This window comes from Peromyscus eremicus, chromosome 19 (genome assembly GCF_949786415.1).
Source record: "Peromyscus eremicus chromosome 19, PerEre_H2_v1, whole genome shotgun sequence".
NCBI classification, from domain to species: domain Eukaryota; kingdom Metazoa; phylum Chordata; class Mammalia; order Rodentia; family Cricetidae; genus Peromyscus; species Peromyscus eremicus.
This window is the reverse complement of record NC_081435.1, coordinates 55,561,687-55,580,893: the sequence shown is the minus strand read 5'-3', so window position 1 is coordinate 55,580,893 and position 19,207 is coordinate 55,561,687. Positions and strand designations below refer to the sequence as shown.

General features: G+C 40.3%; 1 protein-coding gene and 1 non-coding gene across 3 annotated transcripts in view; one reads left to right on the top strand and one right to left on the bottom strand.

The window, feature by feature from the left end:
* LOC131895957 (nucleoporin SEH1) overlaps positions 1–19,207 on the bottom strand; it is a 117,820-nt gene that overhangs the window by 34,335 nt on the left and 64,278 nt on the right. For both annotated transcript variants that reach the window (XM_059246508.1, XM_059246509.1), the window contains exons 23-31: positions 18,500–18,630; positions 13,161–13,980; positions 12,952–13,072; positions 9,641–9,809; positions 6,753–7,659; positions 5,344–5,492; positions 1,948–2,178; positions 414–539; positions 90–233 (exon numbers count right to left, since the gene is read on the bottom strand). In XM_059246508.1, the coding sequence (XP_059102491.1) occupies positions 90–233; positions 414–539; positions 1,948–2,178; positions 5,344–5,492; positions 6,753–7,659; positions 9,641–9,809; positions 12,952–13,072; positions 13,161–13,980; positions 18,500–18,630 (2,798 nt within the window). The remainder of the gene's footprint in view (positions 1–89; positions 234–413; positions 540–1,947; positions 2,179–5,343; positions 5,493–6,752; positions 7,660–9,640; positions 9,810–12,951; positions 13,073–13,160; positions 13,981–18,499; positions 18,631–19,207) is intronic.
* LOC131896240 (U6 spliceosomal RNA) lies at positions 14,951–15,057 on the top strand. Its single transcript, XR_009375401.1, has one exon. It is a non-coding gene; the product is annotated as a U6 spliceosomal RNA (small nuclear RNA).

The window sequence follows — 19,207 nt, the reverse complement described above, 5'->3', positions numbered from 1 at the left end:
TGTTAAGACTGAAATCCCAATGAGCTAAACATAGTTTGGAAACTTGTTCTTTACTTCTACACCAGTTTTGTTAAACTGACCCAACTGACCTGTCCATCGTAACTGGCAGGCATCACATGACTGACTACGGATGGGGACACCAGCTGAGCAATCACATCAGAGTAAGGAGCGGCTTTCAGAGATGCATGGATGGGTTCTTTGGAAAAAGTGAAGCAGCGCCAGGCTAAGGCATTCTGTTTAGAAACAGAAAAATCAGTTTCAGCAAAGTCATACCAGTACATTTGCTAATAGGCTCTTTAGCAATATAATTTACTTTTACAAGGAAACATTAACCAAGGCTATTAGCATTGCCTATCATTTCAAATCACTATATTCTGTAGGCAGTCTCTTAGAAATTCTAGGTTAGTACTTACAGCATTAATAATCAGTCTGATTGGCACAGTAGCATGTGTCTTGTTTATCAGCTTGAGTGGGAGAGCTTTCCAGCCATCATAGGTCAAGTCACCAAAATCCAGAACACCCCTCTTTTCCGTTTCTACCTAAGTATGAAAAAAGGACTGAGTGACATAAAGCAATCTATTATTAATGACTATCTTAGCTATGTGCTTCTTTTAGCAATAGTTCAGAGTCTGCACGACAGGTAAACTTAGACCTAGGTCTTGCCATTCTATTTTATTTTCCATTTTATTTTATTGCTGTCTATAAAACTGTGTTAAAGTCTTCTTTTAAAGCAGGCTAAGCACTCAAATATACTACAGAACAAGGTAAAGTGGCTACTGCAACTTTGCAAACACTATTAGATCTTAAGTTGAAGCCAATTGTTTTATAAAACATAAATCTCCTCTTAATTAATCCTATCATTAGACTTTTAATTCCTTAATTCCTTTCACAACTTCATGAAGATCTTGGTCTATTTCAGATTCAGTCTGATACACAAACGGTATTTAAAATGATGTCAAACAGACATATCAAAGGGTAAAGATAAGTGTGTACTATGTGTCAGACTGCTATGTCTTTAAACACTGGAGAGCAATCTAACAGACTCACCCTGATAGCCACACATGTGATACTTTGCACAATATTTAAAACATATAAACTCTCAGAGTTTATGAAACTACAAGGAAAACAAGGACATATTAGCAAGTAGGAGCTGAATTCTATAATGGCCAGTGAAGGTCAGGGGTCCAAATTAACCCTCAAGATAGCTGAGGTTTGACACTTTCCAAAGGTAGTAAATTTCAGGCTCCTTGTGGGCAGGGCAAAGCTGGAAGAGAATGTAAACGTCATATATAAAGTCCTGGAATGCAGTGTCCTTTCTAAGAATATTAAAGAACAAAAACAAACAAAGCATTTGAAAAACTACCCTGTGTTCAAAAAACAACAGGGGACCTTCCAAGGGATGGGGACATTTGGAAAGATTGTTGCAAGACTTGAGTCTAGGCCACACCAGCACTGGCATGGAGCTCCAACTGAGACTCACAGAGCCTTGCATGCCTTCTTTGTATTTCCACAGGATGCTCTCAGGGTAATGAGGACACATGAAAGGGAGGAAAATTTTGGGCTGAATAAAGAGACATTATAACAAAAAATGTTAAAGAAATTGGAATCCATTAACAAAAGAAAGATGCCATAGAAAGATCAGCACTGGTCAGAACAGGCTTTAAACAAAAGGGATGAAAGAACGGCCCAGTTCTCAGTTCCAATTGTCGAAGAAGACAACTCTAATGGCCTTGTTTACACTGACTACCACATCCAAACACTCTCCTATGGCCTACACAGGCACACATGTGGCACACATATGTACATGCAGACATACACTCATACACATAAAAGCAAATAAAACTGAAAGAAAATTTTTAAGAAACAGCTAAGATTTAGCTTCAAACACTGGGGCACATCTGCCCAAAAATTCTTTCTGTAGCAAATGACACTAATTTACAGAGTTACCTCGATGACAGGGCTTTCGGCAATAGCAGTGAGAGTGACTCTGTTCCCCAAAGCTTCTGCCTGCACTACTGTATCAGCATCTGCTGAAAACGGCCACGAAGCAACACTAAACGTACATCTGAAAATTCCAGGATTTATGGGTATAAAAAGAATTTTTATCTCTTCTGTGGCGTGAGGTCTTATAACAACTTTATTCTTGAAAACTAAACACGTTTGTGTTGAAAGATCCACCTATAAATAAGAGCAAGATAGTATGTTAGAAACGGCTCTACCTTTCAAGGCTAATCATCTAGTTTAAGATTCCTTTTCCTAGTCAAACTAGGAAATTTAGACCTTTGTTGCATGTTAAAAAATACTCTACTCTTATAACTCATTATTTGAAAAGTATCATCAATCCAAAAGCAAAATGCTTTTTGACGGCCGGTGAGATGGCTTGTAAGTAAAAGGTCGTTGATGCCAAACTTGACAGTCTGACTTTGAACCCTGGAACTCACATGGTAAAGGAGAAAACCAATGCCCACAAGTTGACCTCCACACCTGTGTTGTGGCATGCATACACCCACCCTCACATATAAGCAAAAAATAAATAAGTAATTCTCACTACATACAGACTGGGTCCACTCCTAGTAGATTTTAAAATGAAAAACATATTTACCTAGACCCTCACTCTTCTAAAAAAGGACACTGAACACAGAAGTACTTCACAGCCCTAGAAACCTGTCTAGGATGATTTCTAGTTCTATATGCTGTGTCAAATCCTACCTTCAACCCACAATGCCTTCCTCCAGTTATTTTATTTTTATCTCATTTAATGATCTGGTAACAGATGGTAAAGTGAGGAAAATAAGAGCTGGCGGAGAAGTGATAGAGAATGTAACTGTCAACTACAACACCTACAATCCCCTGGGAGCCGGGCCTCTGGACACGCCTGTGGGGCTGATCTGGATTGCTTTATTTGCAGTGGGAAGACCCACCCACTATGAGTGGTGCCATTCCCTAGCTGGGATCCTGGACTATATGTGGAGAGAGGGAGTTAAGTAGCAGCACGCATCCAGTGCTCTTTGGTTGCTGATTGTGACTATGATGTAGCCAGCTGCTTCAAGTTCCTATTGCCTTGATTTCAATGCCGTGACTTAGACTGTGAATCAGAGTAAACCCTTTCTCTACTGTTGATGTCAAGAATATTTTATCACAGCAATAGGAAAAGAAACTAAGATAGAGACAATATTATTTTACCAGGATGCTGAGAGGAGAAAGGGAATAAAACCATTCTGTGTCGGCTGGCAAGCAGCAGTCACAAAGCCTGGACATGTCACAGCAGGAGTTACTGACCCTACTCTCTGCCCTCCCTACTCACAACTTCCACATGGCCATCAGTGTGAAGAAAAATTTATAGTCTCTGATAGCAACTGTAGTTGATCATGTGAGATCCTTGCTAAACATTAAAGCTATTGTTTCCATGGATTTCAAAAGATCATATAATAAAATTAACAGATTAATAATATTCCTCTTTCCAAATGAAGACTTGGTCCAAATAAGTAACTTTTCTTTTGTCTTTTCTTGATACATGACAATAGCTTATAGTCAACAGTATTTAGTAAAACCAGGAACTCACTGTGCTAAAGGCAAAATAACATGGCTTTATATGTAAATAATGATTAATAAATATTAAAACTGATACAAAATGTAAAATATTCAGATTTCACGTCTTACACTGAAAACACTACAACAACAAGTGGCTTAAAAAAGACCCCATTCCGCCAGGCAGTGGTGGCGCACGCCTTTAATGCCAGCACTAGGGAGGCAGAGACAGGCGGATCTCTGTGAGTTCCAGGACAGGCTCCAAAGCTACACAGAGAAACCCTGTCTTGAAAAAACCAAAAAAAAAAAAAAAAAAAGACCCCATTCCAAAATTGTTCAGTTGGGTAACTATCAAGTCCTACGAGAGCAACAAAAATTAAAAAAAAAAAAAAAAAAAAAAAGCTGTGCATAGTAATGTCTACATATTAATCCCAGCACTTCAGAGGTGGAGAAGAGGGGATCAAGAGTCTACAGTCGTCCTTGGCTACTTAGCAATCTGAGCTGCCCTGAGTTACATGAGACCCAGCCTCAGAACAACTAAACCAAAGGGATTGATTGCAGCAGTGCATGCGTCTGCTGTATGCAATGGCTCTGCACATACCCACCATTTATAAACAGGGAAAAAGAATCTTATTTGTGTTTCTGTGTATGTTAGAGGAATGTGAATAGACTAGACATAAACAAGGGAGTGAAAAAGCCGGGCATGGCGGCATATGCCTATAATTCTAGTACTTGGAAGGTAGACACAAAAGGATGACCACAAAAATCAAGGGCAGTCCAATCTAGACAGCAAGTTGCAGACCAGGTAGTGCTACACAGGGAGTCTGTTTAAAAATAAAAAGAAACAAAAACAAAAAGGAGGCCAGTAAGACGGTTTCGTGGGTCAAGGCACTTGAGCACAAGCTCAAGACGTGGCCGGCCACTCATGCAACAGCGGCATGACTGTTGGCAGGCAACAACCACTTTCAGATCAGATCTGAGGCTCGCCTAATAGAAGGCATTCAACCAGGTACTGTAAACCAGCTAAACTCATGACTCAGGGAGGTCATGGGTCCTCCTGGGGAAACTCACTAATACTGTCTAGCTAAACTAACGTGATACCAAACTACATGCTAAATACGTAGGTTTAAATCCAAAGACAAATGCTATCCTCGGTCTTACTTAGAGACACTCTTCTTGGCAGGGGGACAGTGATGAATGAAAAGACTGTTGGCTGCTCAAGGAGCTAAGAATAAAAGACAGCTGGGTTCTCGGCCCTAAACAGAGAGGTCATTTGTACCAGTCCCTCTAAGGCTCAGGGAACACTGAGAAAGAGGGAGCAGAGAAAATGTAAAAGCTGGAAGTTGGAAGAAAGGCTGAAAAAATACTATCTTCCAGGCATGCCTCTACAAAAACTTCCCAAAAGTGGGGCTGGAATGATGTCTCTGAGGCTAAGAACACTCCTGCAGCAGACTCAGGTTCAGTTCCAAGCACCTACATGACAGCTCAAAGCTGTCTACAACTCCAGGTCCAAGGGATCTGACACCCTCTTCTGTCCTCTGTGGGCACTACACACTTGTGGGCAAACACTCACATTCACAAAAATAAATAAATCTTTAAAAAAAAACTTTCAAAACAACAATTTGATTAGTTAGAAAAAGGAAGAAAAAAAGGGGTGGACCTAAAAGTAGTTAGGGAAAGGGGAAACAAAATACATAGCATGTGTATATTAAATTATCAAAGAATGAACTATTATTTTAAAAGGGGAGTAAAAGGAAGTCAAGTGCTTTGTTGAAGTGCACCTGTGACGCCCAGTGAGACAGACAGACAACTCACCTTCTCCCCATCCACACAGATACTAAGGACTCTGACGCTGACTTGTAGCCAACGGTCAGTTGGGTTAAGGACACTCAGGAGGGTCTGAGAAGCAATACCGACACAGCACGCGTGAGGAAACCTCAGCTCCTCAGGTACTCTGGCATTCCCTGCATAAGACAAAGTCAAAATGGAAGTTACACTAAACATCTGACTAAGAGGACTACTGGTTAAAAGGAAAGCATTACACAGGAGTGTCCGATTATACCCACGATCTACAGAATAAATGCCCTAGAAGTGTAAGAGTCCTTGACATAACAAGTCTCAGTGGAAGCTGCCAATAGTTTCTTCTGTCTCTCCTATACAGCTCTGAGAAAAACGAACATTGCAACGTAAGTAAAGCTAATCGAATCAGAATTTACAGCAAATCAAATCTTTGTTGTTGCTATCATGCCCTTTCTCTCTCCCAAGTTTAAGCCACTGACAGCTGTGAAGAGAAGCTCCAGAGGCTTCTTCCAGGTGTGCCTGGCTACAGTGTCTTCACAGCACTATCTCACTATCTCACTCCTCCTCCTCCTCCTCCTCCTCCTCCTCCTCCTCCTCCTCCTCCTCCTCCTCCTCCTCCCATTCCGGTGGCCTCTGTGTACAATCCCCAGCTCCACTGAGCCAATGTCTGTCATCAGGGAAAGCATGCTGTGGGTGAGAGCAGAGTTCTGCTCCTCACTATCATCACACCACACCCTGAAGCACCAGGGGAAGGTAGCCCGTTCTGGGAAATGATCCGGAAGAGGACATTTCCTAAGTAAAAGAATATCAAAAATCAAGTGCAGAGGCAAAGAAACATCAGGATGAAGACCCAGAAAACTATCAGCATACAGCTTACTGCTGTTCTAAGCCAAGCTTAGGAACCCCTTCATAGAAACATTCTGATGCTCTCAATAAAAGACAAAGGAAGAGCTTGTAAGAAAGCTCACCTATAATCCTAGCACTTGGGAGGTGCAGGCACGAGGATCAAAAGCTTAAAGGTCGTTTTCCCTACATAGTAAGTACGAGTGAGGCCAATCAGGGTCCTGATTTTTTAAAAAAGGACAAATAAAATAAAAGAGGGGGTCTAGAGAAATGGCTCAGCAGTTAAGAGAACTTGTTGCTCAATAATGACAAACTAAGTTCAAATCCCAGCACCTGTATAAGGCAGCCCACAGCCACCTGCAACTCCAGCTCCCAAGAAATCCAATACCTTCCTTCAGCCTCCATGGGCACTTGCACACGTACGTGTGCATACATTCATAGAGACACACACAGATAAATCTTAAAAATCAAAAAAAATTCATTTCAACCAGTGTTTCTTTGGAACAAACTAGCTTTGTGGACCCATTTGTGAAAATGCAACCTTTACAGAACAAAAACTATGACAAGAAAAGTCATCTTACCAAATCCAGACATCATCCCTGAGTCCCAAGGTTCGGTTTCACGGTTTGCACCAACAGACTGCACAGGAAAAGGCTTTGCTGTATTCAGCAAGCTCTGGTGTCCAGCAGTAGGACACAGGTTATAAAGAGAAGAGGGACCCATCATTCCAGAGGCAAGATTTGGTCCTACACACATCCCGGAAGCCATATGTTCTGGTGCAACAGGAGGATAAGAAGAACATCCTGAAATCCCAAAGACCTGCATGCCTGCATGGCACTGAGGCAAGGTGGCATTCCCAGATGAAGAGACTGGCCCCAAATACTGCTGGGCCACAGGAGCTGTGTAGAGAGAATGTCCAGTCCAGAGTGCAGCACACAGAGCAGGCTGGTTCTGCACCTGAGCAACAGAAGCATGACCTGAGACGTGGGGAGTAGGATGGTGCTGGTTTGCAGAGCTGCCCAGATTAGGAATCTGGCTGCTGGATCCACTGCTAGCAGTTGATAGACCAGTAGACATTAACCTTTGACCTTGGTCCACAGCTTTCTGGCTCAATACAGGGAGGCTTGGTATGGCTGGCCCAGACCGGTGGCTCAGACCTGGCTTGTTCAGGAGAGCCTGGCCAATCAGGTCCTGTTCACTGGGGCCAGATGTTGAATCTACCTTACTGGCTTCCAAGTGATCTTCACTTTTGGAAGAAATATCTTGACTCGGTGTAAAATTAGGGTCTCCATCTTCAAATCCACTACTCAAAGAAGTAGTTTCTGTCACTTTTCCTAAACGAGACTCAACCCGGACAATACAAGGCACTGCTACTTTCTCTGCATTCTGACCTGGAACTTTGTCTCTTAGCTTCTCCACAGTTCGCTCCTCTGATGGAGGTGGACTGGCCCCAACAACTGTGGTGCTCAACTCACTGGTGAGATCGCTCTAAGGATGACAAATTTTGTTTTTTAATAATTCATAGATTAAACAAAATGTAACAGATTCAAACAATGCTGGTATAAATCTCAAGTAACATGAAATCTACATGGTATCCTGAAACACAGCGAGTACAAAGGAAAATAACTACAAATATGAAATGCAGGCTTATACATGAAAACTGCACCCCTGTTTTATAAAAGTCTTATGGTAGGAGAGAAATAAAAGGTAAACACAAATTGCATCTAAAACATTTCAATAAAGAACCAAAGTCAGCTAACATTTTTCAAATTAAAGGATTCTTTGTAAACTTTATAAAATAATATAAATGAGTAAATGAAAGTGTAAAGGGCAGACAAGCTATCAATGATATGGACATGAGGTTAGAGTCAGTACAAAGTCAGCCCCCAGACCCTCCCAAGTCCATTATTTGTCTACACTATATTAAATATGATAGGAATATATGATATTTTGAGTACTAAGCGTCTTCCAACTTCTAAACGATGTTATGGTTCTTTTTCATTATTTCTCTATAACGTACAACCTTGAAGAGTAACAGCTATAGACCTGCAAGATGAACAGTCTAGAACTAGCACACACAAGAGCACACTTAACTTCATTTATTGTTTTTGTTTGTACTGGAAGTTTATACTGAACCAAAATTTTAGAAACAAAGATATAAGCCAAGTGGTGGTGGTGCACGCCTTTAATCCCAGTATTTGAGAGGCAGAGGCAGGTGGATCTCTGTGAGTTTGAGGCCAGCTTGGTCTACAGAGTGAGTTCCAGGACAGCTAAGGCTACACAGAGAAACCCTGTCTCAAAAAGAAAAAGAAAAAAAAAAAAGATATAGTAAACAGAGGCTAATGGTTAACAAAAAAATATGCCCTCAGGCTTTAATTACTAAGTGACAAGCACTAACTTCATGCCACAAGCCTTCACAAAGGTGAAGAAAATAGGATTAAAGAGGGCTAGTAATCCAAGAAAACAGCAGGCCCCATCATTCAGCAGTGCAACACTATGCTAAGAAAACAGACTCAGGGGAGGGGGGACAGGAGTGGGTTAATTTAAACTAAGGATATATAACAAAAAGCCTCATGGAACCTCACAACTTTGTAAGCTAATTAAAAATGTAAGTTTAAAAAGGAGTTTGAATGGAGGTACCTAGAAGATATGAGTTTGGAAATTCCAGTGCCAGGTATAGAATACTTCCCTATGAGCTAATGGTCAGAAAGATCCTAGAGACCCCCAAAACAACAAAGGCTACTGCCACTGCTCTTGGGTGCTCACCAGAACTAAATGGTAAGAACCTATTAAAGACACAGCACACTTTGGTTGCAGAGCATAGGGAAATCAAGCTAGACCTGACCCGAAAACTTCCTTCCTGCTGGCTAGCCTTCACAACATTGAAAGCTGCTATGCTGACCACAGGAGGAGAAAAGTTATCAATGGACTTACACAGCGTTGGACCATGCATGCTACAATACTGATCTGCCAAGAGAGATGCACTCACTGGGCAATAGTGGCATGATTAGTACTGGGGTAACCAACTGCTTTCTGACTGGATTTGAGAGTTGCTCCATGGGAAGGAACTCATACCTGACACTGTAAACCTGGTCAAAAGCCCATGGCTAGGGAGGTCATAGACCCTAGGGGAACCTAGTACTATTGTTTTTGCTAAAAGCACATGTAGTCAAAGTATCTCCTAAACATTTACTTTTGGTTGTGAGCCTAGCCTTTAACGGCTGAGCTATCCCTCCAGCCCATCTCCTAAATATTTAGGTTTACATCTGTAAATCAATGCTGCTCTCATCCTTGGTCAAAGATGCTTCTTTTTGAAGTGGGCAAGAGTCAATGTAAAGACTTAAGTACAAATATATACATACATTAATTCATTCTAAAGATAGAGAACAGCAATACAGAAGTTAAACAGGCCAGGATTCCAGTTTGAGTCAAACATCACCAACACTTTTGGTCTTGAAGTGGCACCCACCTTGTGGCCCTCTGAGCTTCCATCAGCAGCTGTGACAGGAAAAGTGCTGTCCCGTTCAGACACATAAGTCAGCCTGCTCAGATCAGCATGGGAACATGTCAATTCTGACAACCCACATTCTGAGTGGGGCTTCTGGGGATGAGCTAAATCAAGAGACTCTAGAGCACACCTGAAAGAGAAAGAGGAACATGGTGTTAGAATCTGCATAAGAAAATGACCACAACTGTCTATCTATAAGCTTGAAGTAACTCAACCACAAACTTACCATCTTTAATTAAAATAATCAATTACATTTCTACAGATGAGCTACTTAGTAGCTACCATTGAAGAAAAAGTTGTCTCATTTTCATTAGTAAACACCATATACAGACACATAACAATTATTCATCCAATAAAAATTGAGTATCTGGCATATAGCAGCTAATATAAAGCATTTAAAAAAATCCCTATCCTCAAACAGCAAAAGCATCACAAAACATCATGTAGATAAGGAAATAAAATGCCCACGTACTGCTAATCAAAAGGTAAAGTGAGTAACTTTTGGCTGAGCAATTAAGCAGCACCTAGAAAAAGCTCATTGAATCAAATATTCTATAGCTGAGAAATTCATCCAGAAAGAAAATAATTGAGAAATAAAAACACTTCATAAAAGGTCAGTTTATTGATAATAACATAGGAAGCTCAAATGCCATACAAGAGGAACTACTGCACGGCACAAGCATGCAGCAAAAACACTCTTTCACCACTATAAACCACGCCGTTAGGGCTGAGAATAGAGCTCAGTGGCAGAATGCTTGTTAGCATTGCTAACATGTAACAAAAACAAAAACCCCAAACCTTGCTGCGGAATACTACACTATGGCTCAGAAAGATATTTACAATATATTAAGTAAAACAAAAACAAAATTCAGTGGATGAAGGTTAAATGTAGCACAGTGGCAGATCATGCCCGAAAACCTGGGTATCAATCCCTAGTACCAATACAAAAAATACATAAAAAAGCAAAATGAAAAAACAGCCTTTGCAATGGAACCCACATCTATTTACCACACACACACACATACACACACACACTGGTGTTACTTCTAGAGTATTGTGTTTTTCAGCAGCCATCAGGGCCTCCAGCCAGATCTGGGAGAAGAGAAGCACGCTCAACATCTCAGCCTAGAGAGGCTGCTGAGATTCTTGCTGCCAGACCTGACGACTGGCGTTGAGTCCCAGGAATCACACAGTGGAAGGAGAGAGAAAACCAACTCCTACAGGCTCTCTGTCCTCTGACCTCTAAACAGGTACTGAAGTATATGCATCTTCATGAGTGTGAGTACAATCACAGACACCTATGCATGCTCCATATACACACAAATACATGGAATTTTAAGAATATATTCCAGGCTGGAGAGATGGCTCAGAGGTTAAGAGCATCGACTGCTCTTCCAGAGGTCCTGAGTTCAATTCCCAGCACCCACATGGTGGCTCACAACCATCTGTAATGAGATCTGGCGCCCTCTTCTGTATACATAATAAATAAATAAATCTTTAAAAAAAAAAAAAAGAAGAATATATTCCACAAGTGTATCATAGAGTTCCCTCCTACGGGCAGAAGGCAATGAAGCAGGAAAATTATTTTTCAGGAATAATGCCTGAACTCACACAGCTAAAAAAGAGGCAGCTTGGGAAAGTTAGTAGATAGCTCTGAAATCAACTATTTTCTAAAGCATAATATTTTCAATCATTTCAGTAACTACTCAAATTTGTTCATTTAAATCTTTCAGAGAAACACCTGTATGATATCTTATGAAGCCACAAAAAGGTAATATTTGCAGAATTAAAAATTAAAAGAAAATTATTCATTTCTATGTTATTAAAATAGCAAAACATGGGGCTGGAGAGATGGCCCAGAGGTTAAGAACACTGGCTGTTCTTGCAGAGGACCTGGATTCAATTCCCAGCACCCACATGGCAGCTCACAACTGTCTGTAATTCCGCAGGGGATCCAATGTCTTCTGGCCTCCTCAGGCACCAGGCACACACATGGAACACTTACATATATGTGGGTAAAACACTCATACACATGATTAAAAGATAGTAAAACACAAATAATATACTAAACGATACTAGAAAGACTGAATAAACCATGAAAGTCCTATCCTGGTTAGCATTAAACTGTCAACTTGACACAGCCTAGAATCACCTGAAAAAGAGTCTTAACTGTCTTTATCAGGTTGGTATGTGGGCATATGAGTGCGGGATTTCCTTGGCTGTCTTGAGTGGCCCCATCCCTAGGCATGGACTGTATCATGAAGGCTAGCTAAGCGTGACTCTTTCAGTCAGGGAGCAAGCCATCAAGCAGCATTCACCAGGTTCCTGCCTTGAGTTCCTGCCCTGGTACCTCTCAGTGACGGACTGTGACCTGACAGTGTAAGCCACAATAAACGTCCCCCCCCCAAGTTGCTTTTGGTCATGGTGTTTTATCACAGCAAGAGAAAGGAAACTAAAGCAGGCCCGTTATGCATTCTGAAATATCACTACTGTTCATGTTGGGTTTTTAAAAACAAAACAAAACAAAACAAAAAAGGAAAAGCAGAATATAGGATCTGGGGAGATGGTTCAGTGGGTAAAGTACTGACAGCCAATCCCGAGGAACGGAGTTTGAATGCCCAGTACCCAGGTAAAGAAAACAACAAGAGCAAACAGACAAGTCCAGCAGCTGGGGCAGTGTGTATCTATACCGCCAGCAGGGGACTGGAGAGGAGAATCTAAGGGGCTTGCAGTCAATCTTACTGGCTTGGATAGAAAAATGGGTGAGCTGCAGACTGTCAAAGATCCTTTCTCAACATAAGATACGGTGGGAAACAACAGCTGGGGAAACAGAGGCAGGTGGATCTCTGTTGAATTCAAGGCCACGCACAGAGACCTTATTTCAAAAAATAAAAAGTAAAGAAATTAAAAAGGTATTTTAGTGACAGCCTTTAAGAGATGAACCTAGCCAGGCAGTGGCGGTGGTGCATGCTTTTAATTCCAGCACTCAGGAGGCAAGAGGCAGATGGATCTCTGAGTTTGAGGCCAGCCTGGTCTACAGAGAGACCCTGTCTCAACAAAAGAAAAAAAGCAAAACACCAAAAAAAAGAGATGAACCTAAAAATGATTTTTCCTCTTTTATGTTTTTTTACAATTTAATTTTCCTATATATAGCACAAATTTTTAAAACTTAATAATCAAGGTGGGACATATCTAATCAAAACACATTGTATGCCTGTAGGAAATTCTCAAATAATGGAAATAAACAAAAATAAAGTTAAGTAAACACTTACCCTGATAAGCTTCCAGAAATCTCACTGGGAGAAGAAAGGCTGAGCGGTGAAGTAGACAGTCTGAAGCTCCCCTGCTCTTCCAAGCCAGATCCACCACTCTTGGGAAAGGCATTTTTCACATCTATTACAAAGGTGTATTCTCCAATAAGAACAGAAACAACAATAACAGAAACCACACAATTCACATGCGATGGATCACTGATACTTACCAACACTTTTAAATAAGACTCCACAACCTTCTTCAAAAGTGACGTGCTTGTCACTGCTGCTTGTCTCACTGACACATTCCTTTTTCCTTTGGTGTTCTCTATTACCTTGTATTTCTTCACATTCTTCTAAAAGGCGAAGGCATGGTACTCTGGAGTCCCTTATTGATGAGTAACTACTGGGTGTTGGAATGGAAACCGAGGCAGCTTTCTCATTGTTCTGCACATCTGGTAATTCGTCAATGGAGCATGTCTTCCTCCCTGTGGCTGTGTCTCTATTCTCTCTGATGTTTGTAAGAACCGAGTTTGAAGAGGTTATTGTTTGAAGCGATTCTTGAGTCTCACTCTCTGTATTTTTACCATAGAAAACAGCTGCTGAATCTCCTTTAGGTTCCCTTGTATTAGTAGCAGCAGCATTCACCATACTGATGTCTTGAAGAGTCTGCTGTTTGGGCAAACATACATCCCAAATGTCAGATGTGCCGGCTCTCGAAAACGGCTCCCGTGCACCTTCACAGCTACTAATTTCTGTTTTTGTAAGGTATTTCTCCATATCAAATGCATTGGATCTGTTACTTTTTTCTACATCATTAATTAGGAAATGAGACATGGTGGAACAGTCCTCTTGTGTATCATCGTCCTGAAAAGTCTGGCCTCTTCTCTTATTTGTAAGTGCCTTCATCATGGCGACAAGCTGGGTGGGGTCGGTGCTCAGGGACACATCTGCAATGGCTGAAGCAATGGTGCTTATCCTCAGGACAGAGTCTCCTCCGCCAGACCGTGGGTTCTGGTCTTCCAGTCTGCCACTAATGCAGAAAGTGTCCTAGACATAAGAAAACGGTTATTAAACAACTCCCTCTGCTTACAAGGACACGTACAGATCAGTTTAATCTTTATTTAGTGTAGTCTTCTCTTATTCAAGGGCTATCTATGTACCTAGTGGATGTCTGAAAGCAAAGACAGCACACCAAACTACACACGGCCACACAGACACACAGACACAGACATAGACAGAGACAGACAGACAGACAGACAGACAGACACACACACACACACACACACACACTATGCTTATTCCATTCCTAAACAACATACATACCTATGAGAAAACTTAATTTATAAATTGGGCACAGAAAAACATAATGGGAACCACAGTATAAAACTGAGATGGGCCCAACAGCAAAAACTATAAATTACTATTTATGGTCAACACATTGAAACATCTACCTCTGGTGACAACAGGCTAGGCAGTGCTAACGTCCTGCTGAGAACAACTGGAACCGACAGCATGTTTCACAGCACCCCCTTTGCTCAGTGTGCTGGCACATGTCTATAACCTCCACAGGGGAAGTACAGGCAGGAGGGTCAGGAGAACAGTTATTCTCAGTTATGCGTGGGGTCAAGGCAGCCTGGGCTACAAGAGACACTGTCTCAAACAAACAAGCAAATAGGAAGGAAGGAAGGAAGGAAGGAAGGAAGGAAGGAAGGAAGGAAGGAAGGAAGGAAGGAAGGATGGATGGATAGATGGAAGAACGAATGAAGGAAAGAAAGAGAAAGGAAGAAAAGAAAGTTTTATTAAACAGTCTATCAAGAAGATAGGTCATAATTTCCTGGATAATCACTAATATAGAAAAAAATGTATGAAATTAATAGAAAAAAGAAAACACAATCCTATAAAATACAATCCAAAAGGATACCGAAAGAAAAAAGAATAAAGATCAGAGGAAACAGGCAACAAATAAGAGAGAAGATTCAAATGGTCATGGACTAGAAATTGCATAAAAGAAAGTACAGTGCTCACTTTGGCAGCACACAGACTAAAACTGGAACGATACAGAGAAGATGAGCATGGCCCCTGCGCAAGGATGACACACAAATTCATGAAGCGTTCCATATTTTAAAAATAAATAAATAAAAGAAAAAAGAAATGTACAAAGGCTGGGAAACTGATTTAAAAAAAAATAAGTCTCTTTCTATTTTCTTAAATAAGAAGCATCCAAAATAAGAACAAGGGAAGATTAAAAGTAAAGGGCCAGCAAGATGGCTCAGTGGGTAAAGGCAACTGCCGCCAAGCCTGAGGACCTACATTCAATACCTGGAGACCCACACGGCACACAGCAGAAGGAGAGAACTGACTCCCACGAGTTGTCCTCTGACCTTTACACACACACTCTGAGGAACACAGATAAATAACTGTGTCGTTCTTAACTATAAAAACGTCATGGGTAAAACACAGCATGACAACACAACCCTAGGGAAAAAGTTTGTATTTACATGGTTGATACCAACCTCAGGGGTAAAAAAACAACAGGAATAGAGGGAGACGTGTACAATGATAAAAGTTAATTAGCCCAACAAATTTGATTTATATAGACCTAAAACTATAGCCTCAAAAATTTAAAGCAAAAACAGACTCATAACGAGGAACAGACAAACATACAGTCATAGTGGGTGGTATTAAAACCTAAATGACTGAAGGAATAGCAAAATAATTTTTTTTTTTTTTTTTTTTTTTTGGTTTTTTGAGACAGGGTTTCTCTGTGTAGCTTTGCGCCTTTCCTGGAACTCACTTGGTAGCCCAAGCTGGCCTCGAACTCACAGAGATCCGCCTGGCTCTGCCTCCCAAGTGCTGGGATTAAAGGCGTGCGCCACCACTGCCCGGCTAGCAAAATAATTTTAACATGCAATCAACTTTAGCATTCTTGTTTAACAAAGTTCACATTAATGAAACAAAAACAAAAGCAGACAATAGTTATGTAACAGGTGTTCCCTTCAAGTGAACAAAATGCATTTTTAAAACTGAACAAATCCAGATCCATTTAATACATGTCTTGATAAAATTCAAATGACTAAGAGCAAAAATCTTGAACACAGAACAATTAATCTAAAACCAAATATTTTAAAATCTGGAAAGATAGCTCAGTGGATAAGAGCATGTATTGTTCTGACAAAGGACCTGAGTTCAGTTCCCAGCACCTACGCCAGGTGGTTCACAACTGCCGGCAACTCCAAGTCCAGGAGTAGGTACCCACACACATATGTACAGTCCCTACCCTCATATACATATAATTAAAAATAATTTATAATTTAAAATAATAAAAATACTTTTTAAAAATCTGGAAAAATCTCATAAATGTTTGAAAACTAAGCAAGATAATTTTTTTCAAAAGGCAAAAATTCATGGGCCTAAGGAATCAGAAAATACATTGACCAGGGATGAGGGATAATCAGTAGAAGAATGCTTGCCTAAATATGTGTGAGGCCATGGGTTCAATCTCCAGCACAGCCAGAATGGGAAGGAGGACGGGCAGGAGAGAGGGAGAAAAGTGTTGATACAGGTAGACTGGGGGGTGAAGAAGGAGGACGGGCAGGAGAGAGGGAGAAAAGTGTTGATACAGGTAGACTGGGGGGTGAGGGAGGACACTGAATAGTGAAAATATGATGGATCAAAACATGAAATGAAAGACAAAACAGGTTTCAGCAAAAACTGTGTTCTCTGGAAAATTCATACCACTAGATAAATGCTCATATTAGGAAAACAATACAGAAAATATAGTAAAATATACAGAAAATTCAGTAAAAGAATCAGTGAGCTACACATTCATCCCAGGAAGTTAGGAAAAAAAAAAAAAAAAAACCAAGGCCAGTCTAATCTACATAATGAGTCCTTTTCTAAATAAAATTAATAAAATAAAGCCACACAACTTTAAAACCCAGCACTAGAGAGGCTGAGACAGGCAGATCTTGGTGAGTTCAAGAAAAGCCTGGTCTACATAGTGAGTTCTAGGACAGCCAGGGCTACATAATGAGACCTGTCCCAAAGGGGGAAAAAAACTATTAAAATGTTTCAACTACTTGAGAAAAAAATCTAACAAAAGACAAGGAAAATCTGCCCAGTCGTAAAATGTAGAGGAAAATTACAATAAATATGAAGGAATAACATGTTTATAGAAGATTCAGTATTACAGAGATTTGAATTTTACTGTTCTATAGAATAAATATAATAAGGTTGTTGGCGGGTTAGTTGTTTGGTATATAAAAAAAGTATGGAAATGATTTTAGTAGATGCCAAGACTTACTATCAAGAACAATATTTACAAGTGACATAACACAGACAAGACCAAAGAAACATTATCTTGCAGATCTGATTTATTATAAAGTCAGCACATTAGTGGAATAGAGAAAGCATGAACTAATTTAAAAAAAAAAAAAAGTAGATACTCTTAGGAGTGAAAAGGCTAAGCCAGGCATGGTGGCTACTCTGTGTAATCACTCAGGAGGCTGTGACAGAAGACTGACAGAGTATGAGCCCAGCCTGGATGACACAGTTCCTCTAAGACTAACTAGCACTACACGGTGAGCCCCTATCTTGGAGGGAAGCGGGGGTAAGTCACAAACTGGAAGAAGATAGGTGAAAATTTCATGACCGACCAAAGGTTCCTACCAGAGATATAAAGAAATCCTACAAATGTAATTTCATCTAAGAAACTACCTAAAAGACCAGCTAAAGTATAAAAGTACTTAACTTCATTAGTGATCAGTCAGAGGAATACACATTAAAACAAAGAAGTACCACCACAGAGCTACTCAAATGTTTAGTAATCCCACTATGAGGAGAGGTCATGTGTTAGTATGAATTATTACAGAACACTGGAGACATCTATGTTGGGGCACCTACTCCAAACACCAGGCCAGAGGCACTTCAGTGAGAGCCACAAACGTGTGCGAACCATCAGTTGCACTAGGTTGTTCACAGCACACATTCACTAGCACTCCTGTCGTAGAACAGAGCATGCTAAGTAAAATGCCCTTCTATCACATTCCTCTCCTGAGTAAAAGCTGAAGCAAAAGCAGTCAAAGAAAAGGGACACACTACATAGTTTCCTTTACATAAAGTCAAAAACAGGCAAAAAGAATACAGTACCCTGGACACTAGTAATAAGGACTGTTTAGAAAAGGGTTTAAAAAAGAATTCTGAATTATTGGCAATTTTTGTTTTTTGGTTCTAGAGGTAGAAGTTGACAGACTTCCTACTGGCCAAGTCAAGAAGGACGTAACACATCAGACAGGAAGAACAAACCGTGTATGCATACATCACACTGTTCTTTTTCTTCATCTGGGACACACAAATTGTAATAACTCATTCAATGTAAGTCGTTTTATATATTCTTCTGTATGTACATTATAAATTGATTTTTAAAATGTTTCTCATTTAAAGGACACTGTAACAAATTGAAGCCAGGAAAATCAGGCCATACATTTTCACAAGTGTCCTTGGTCCATCTTATTTGAAAGCCATATCAAGATAATATAAGAATCCCTTTAGGAAAAGCTTGAGCTACCTCTGTCTTGCTTTTGTTAGCAGTTAGTGTCACATCATTTTCATCCACCTGTGACGTACTCTGCAGTTCTTCAGCCTGAAGTGTAACTGATCCTTCACTTAGCTGTGTCTGGGACTGTTCATTTAAATTTCCTATAGAAGATAAACAATAGTCAACTTAAAGGCATGTATTACCCCTCATAAAAAATCTAAAATAAAAAAGTACCAGTCAAAATGATTAATTGTCAAGGAAAGTATCTTTGTGCTGCAAACATAAGTTGTCCTCAGTAAGACTGCTTAAATGATAGACATCTAGACAAAGGACAAGCTTTGATGGGAATCTCTGAATTTTAATCTCCCCTACAAATACTCACAAAAACTAATTTGATGTATTTTGGCTTCAAATACTGAGTTATACACTTCTTCAGAATGATAAAAAATTAATTAACTACACACACGGGCCGTTTATCCTAAGTCCTGTTTTGGAACACAGGCTCTTTAAGAATGGAACACATCTTGGGTTATAGAGATGGTTCAATGATTTATAGCACTGGCTGTTCTTCCAGAGGACCTGGACTCAATCCTCGGCACCCACGTGGCAGATCACAACTGTCTATAACTACAGCTCTAGAGGATCTAATGCCATTTTCTGGTCTCCACAGGCACTAGGCATGCACGTGGTACACAGACATACGTAAGACAAAACAACCATACATACAAAATAAAATAA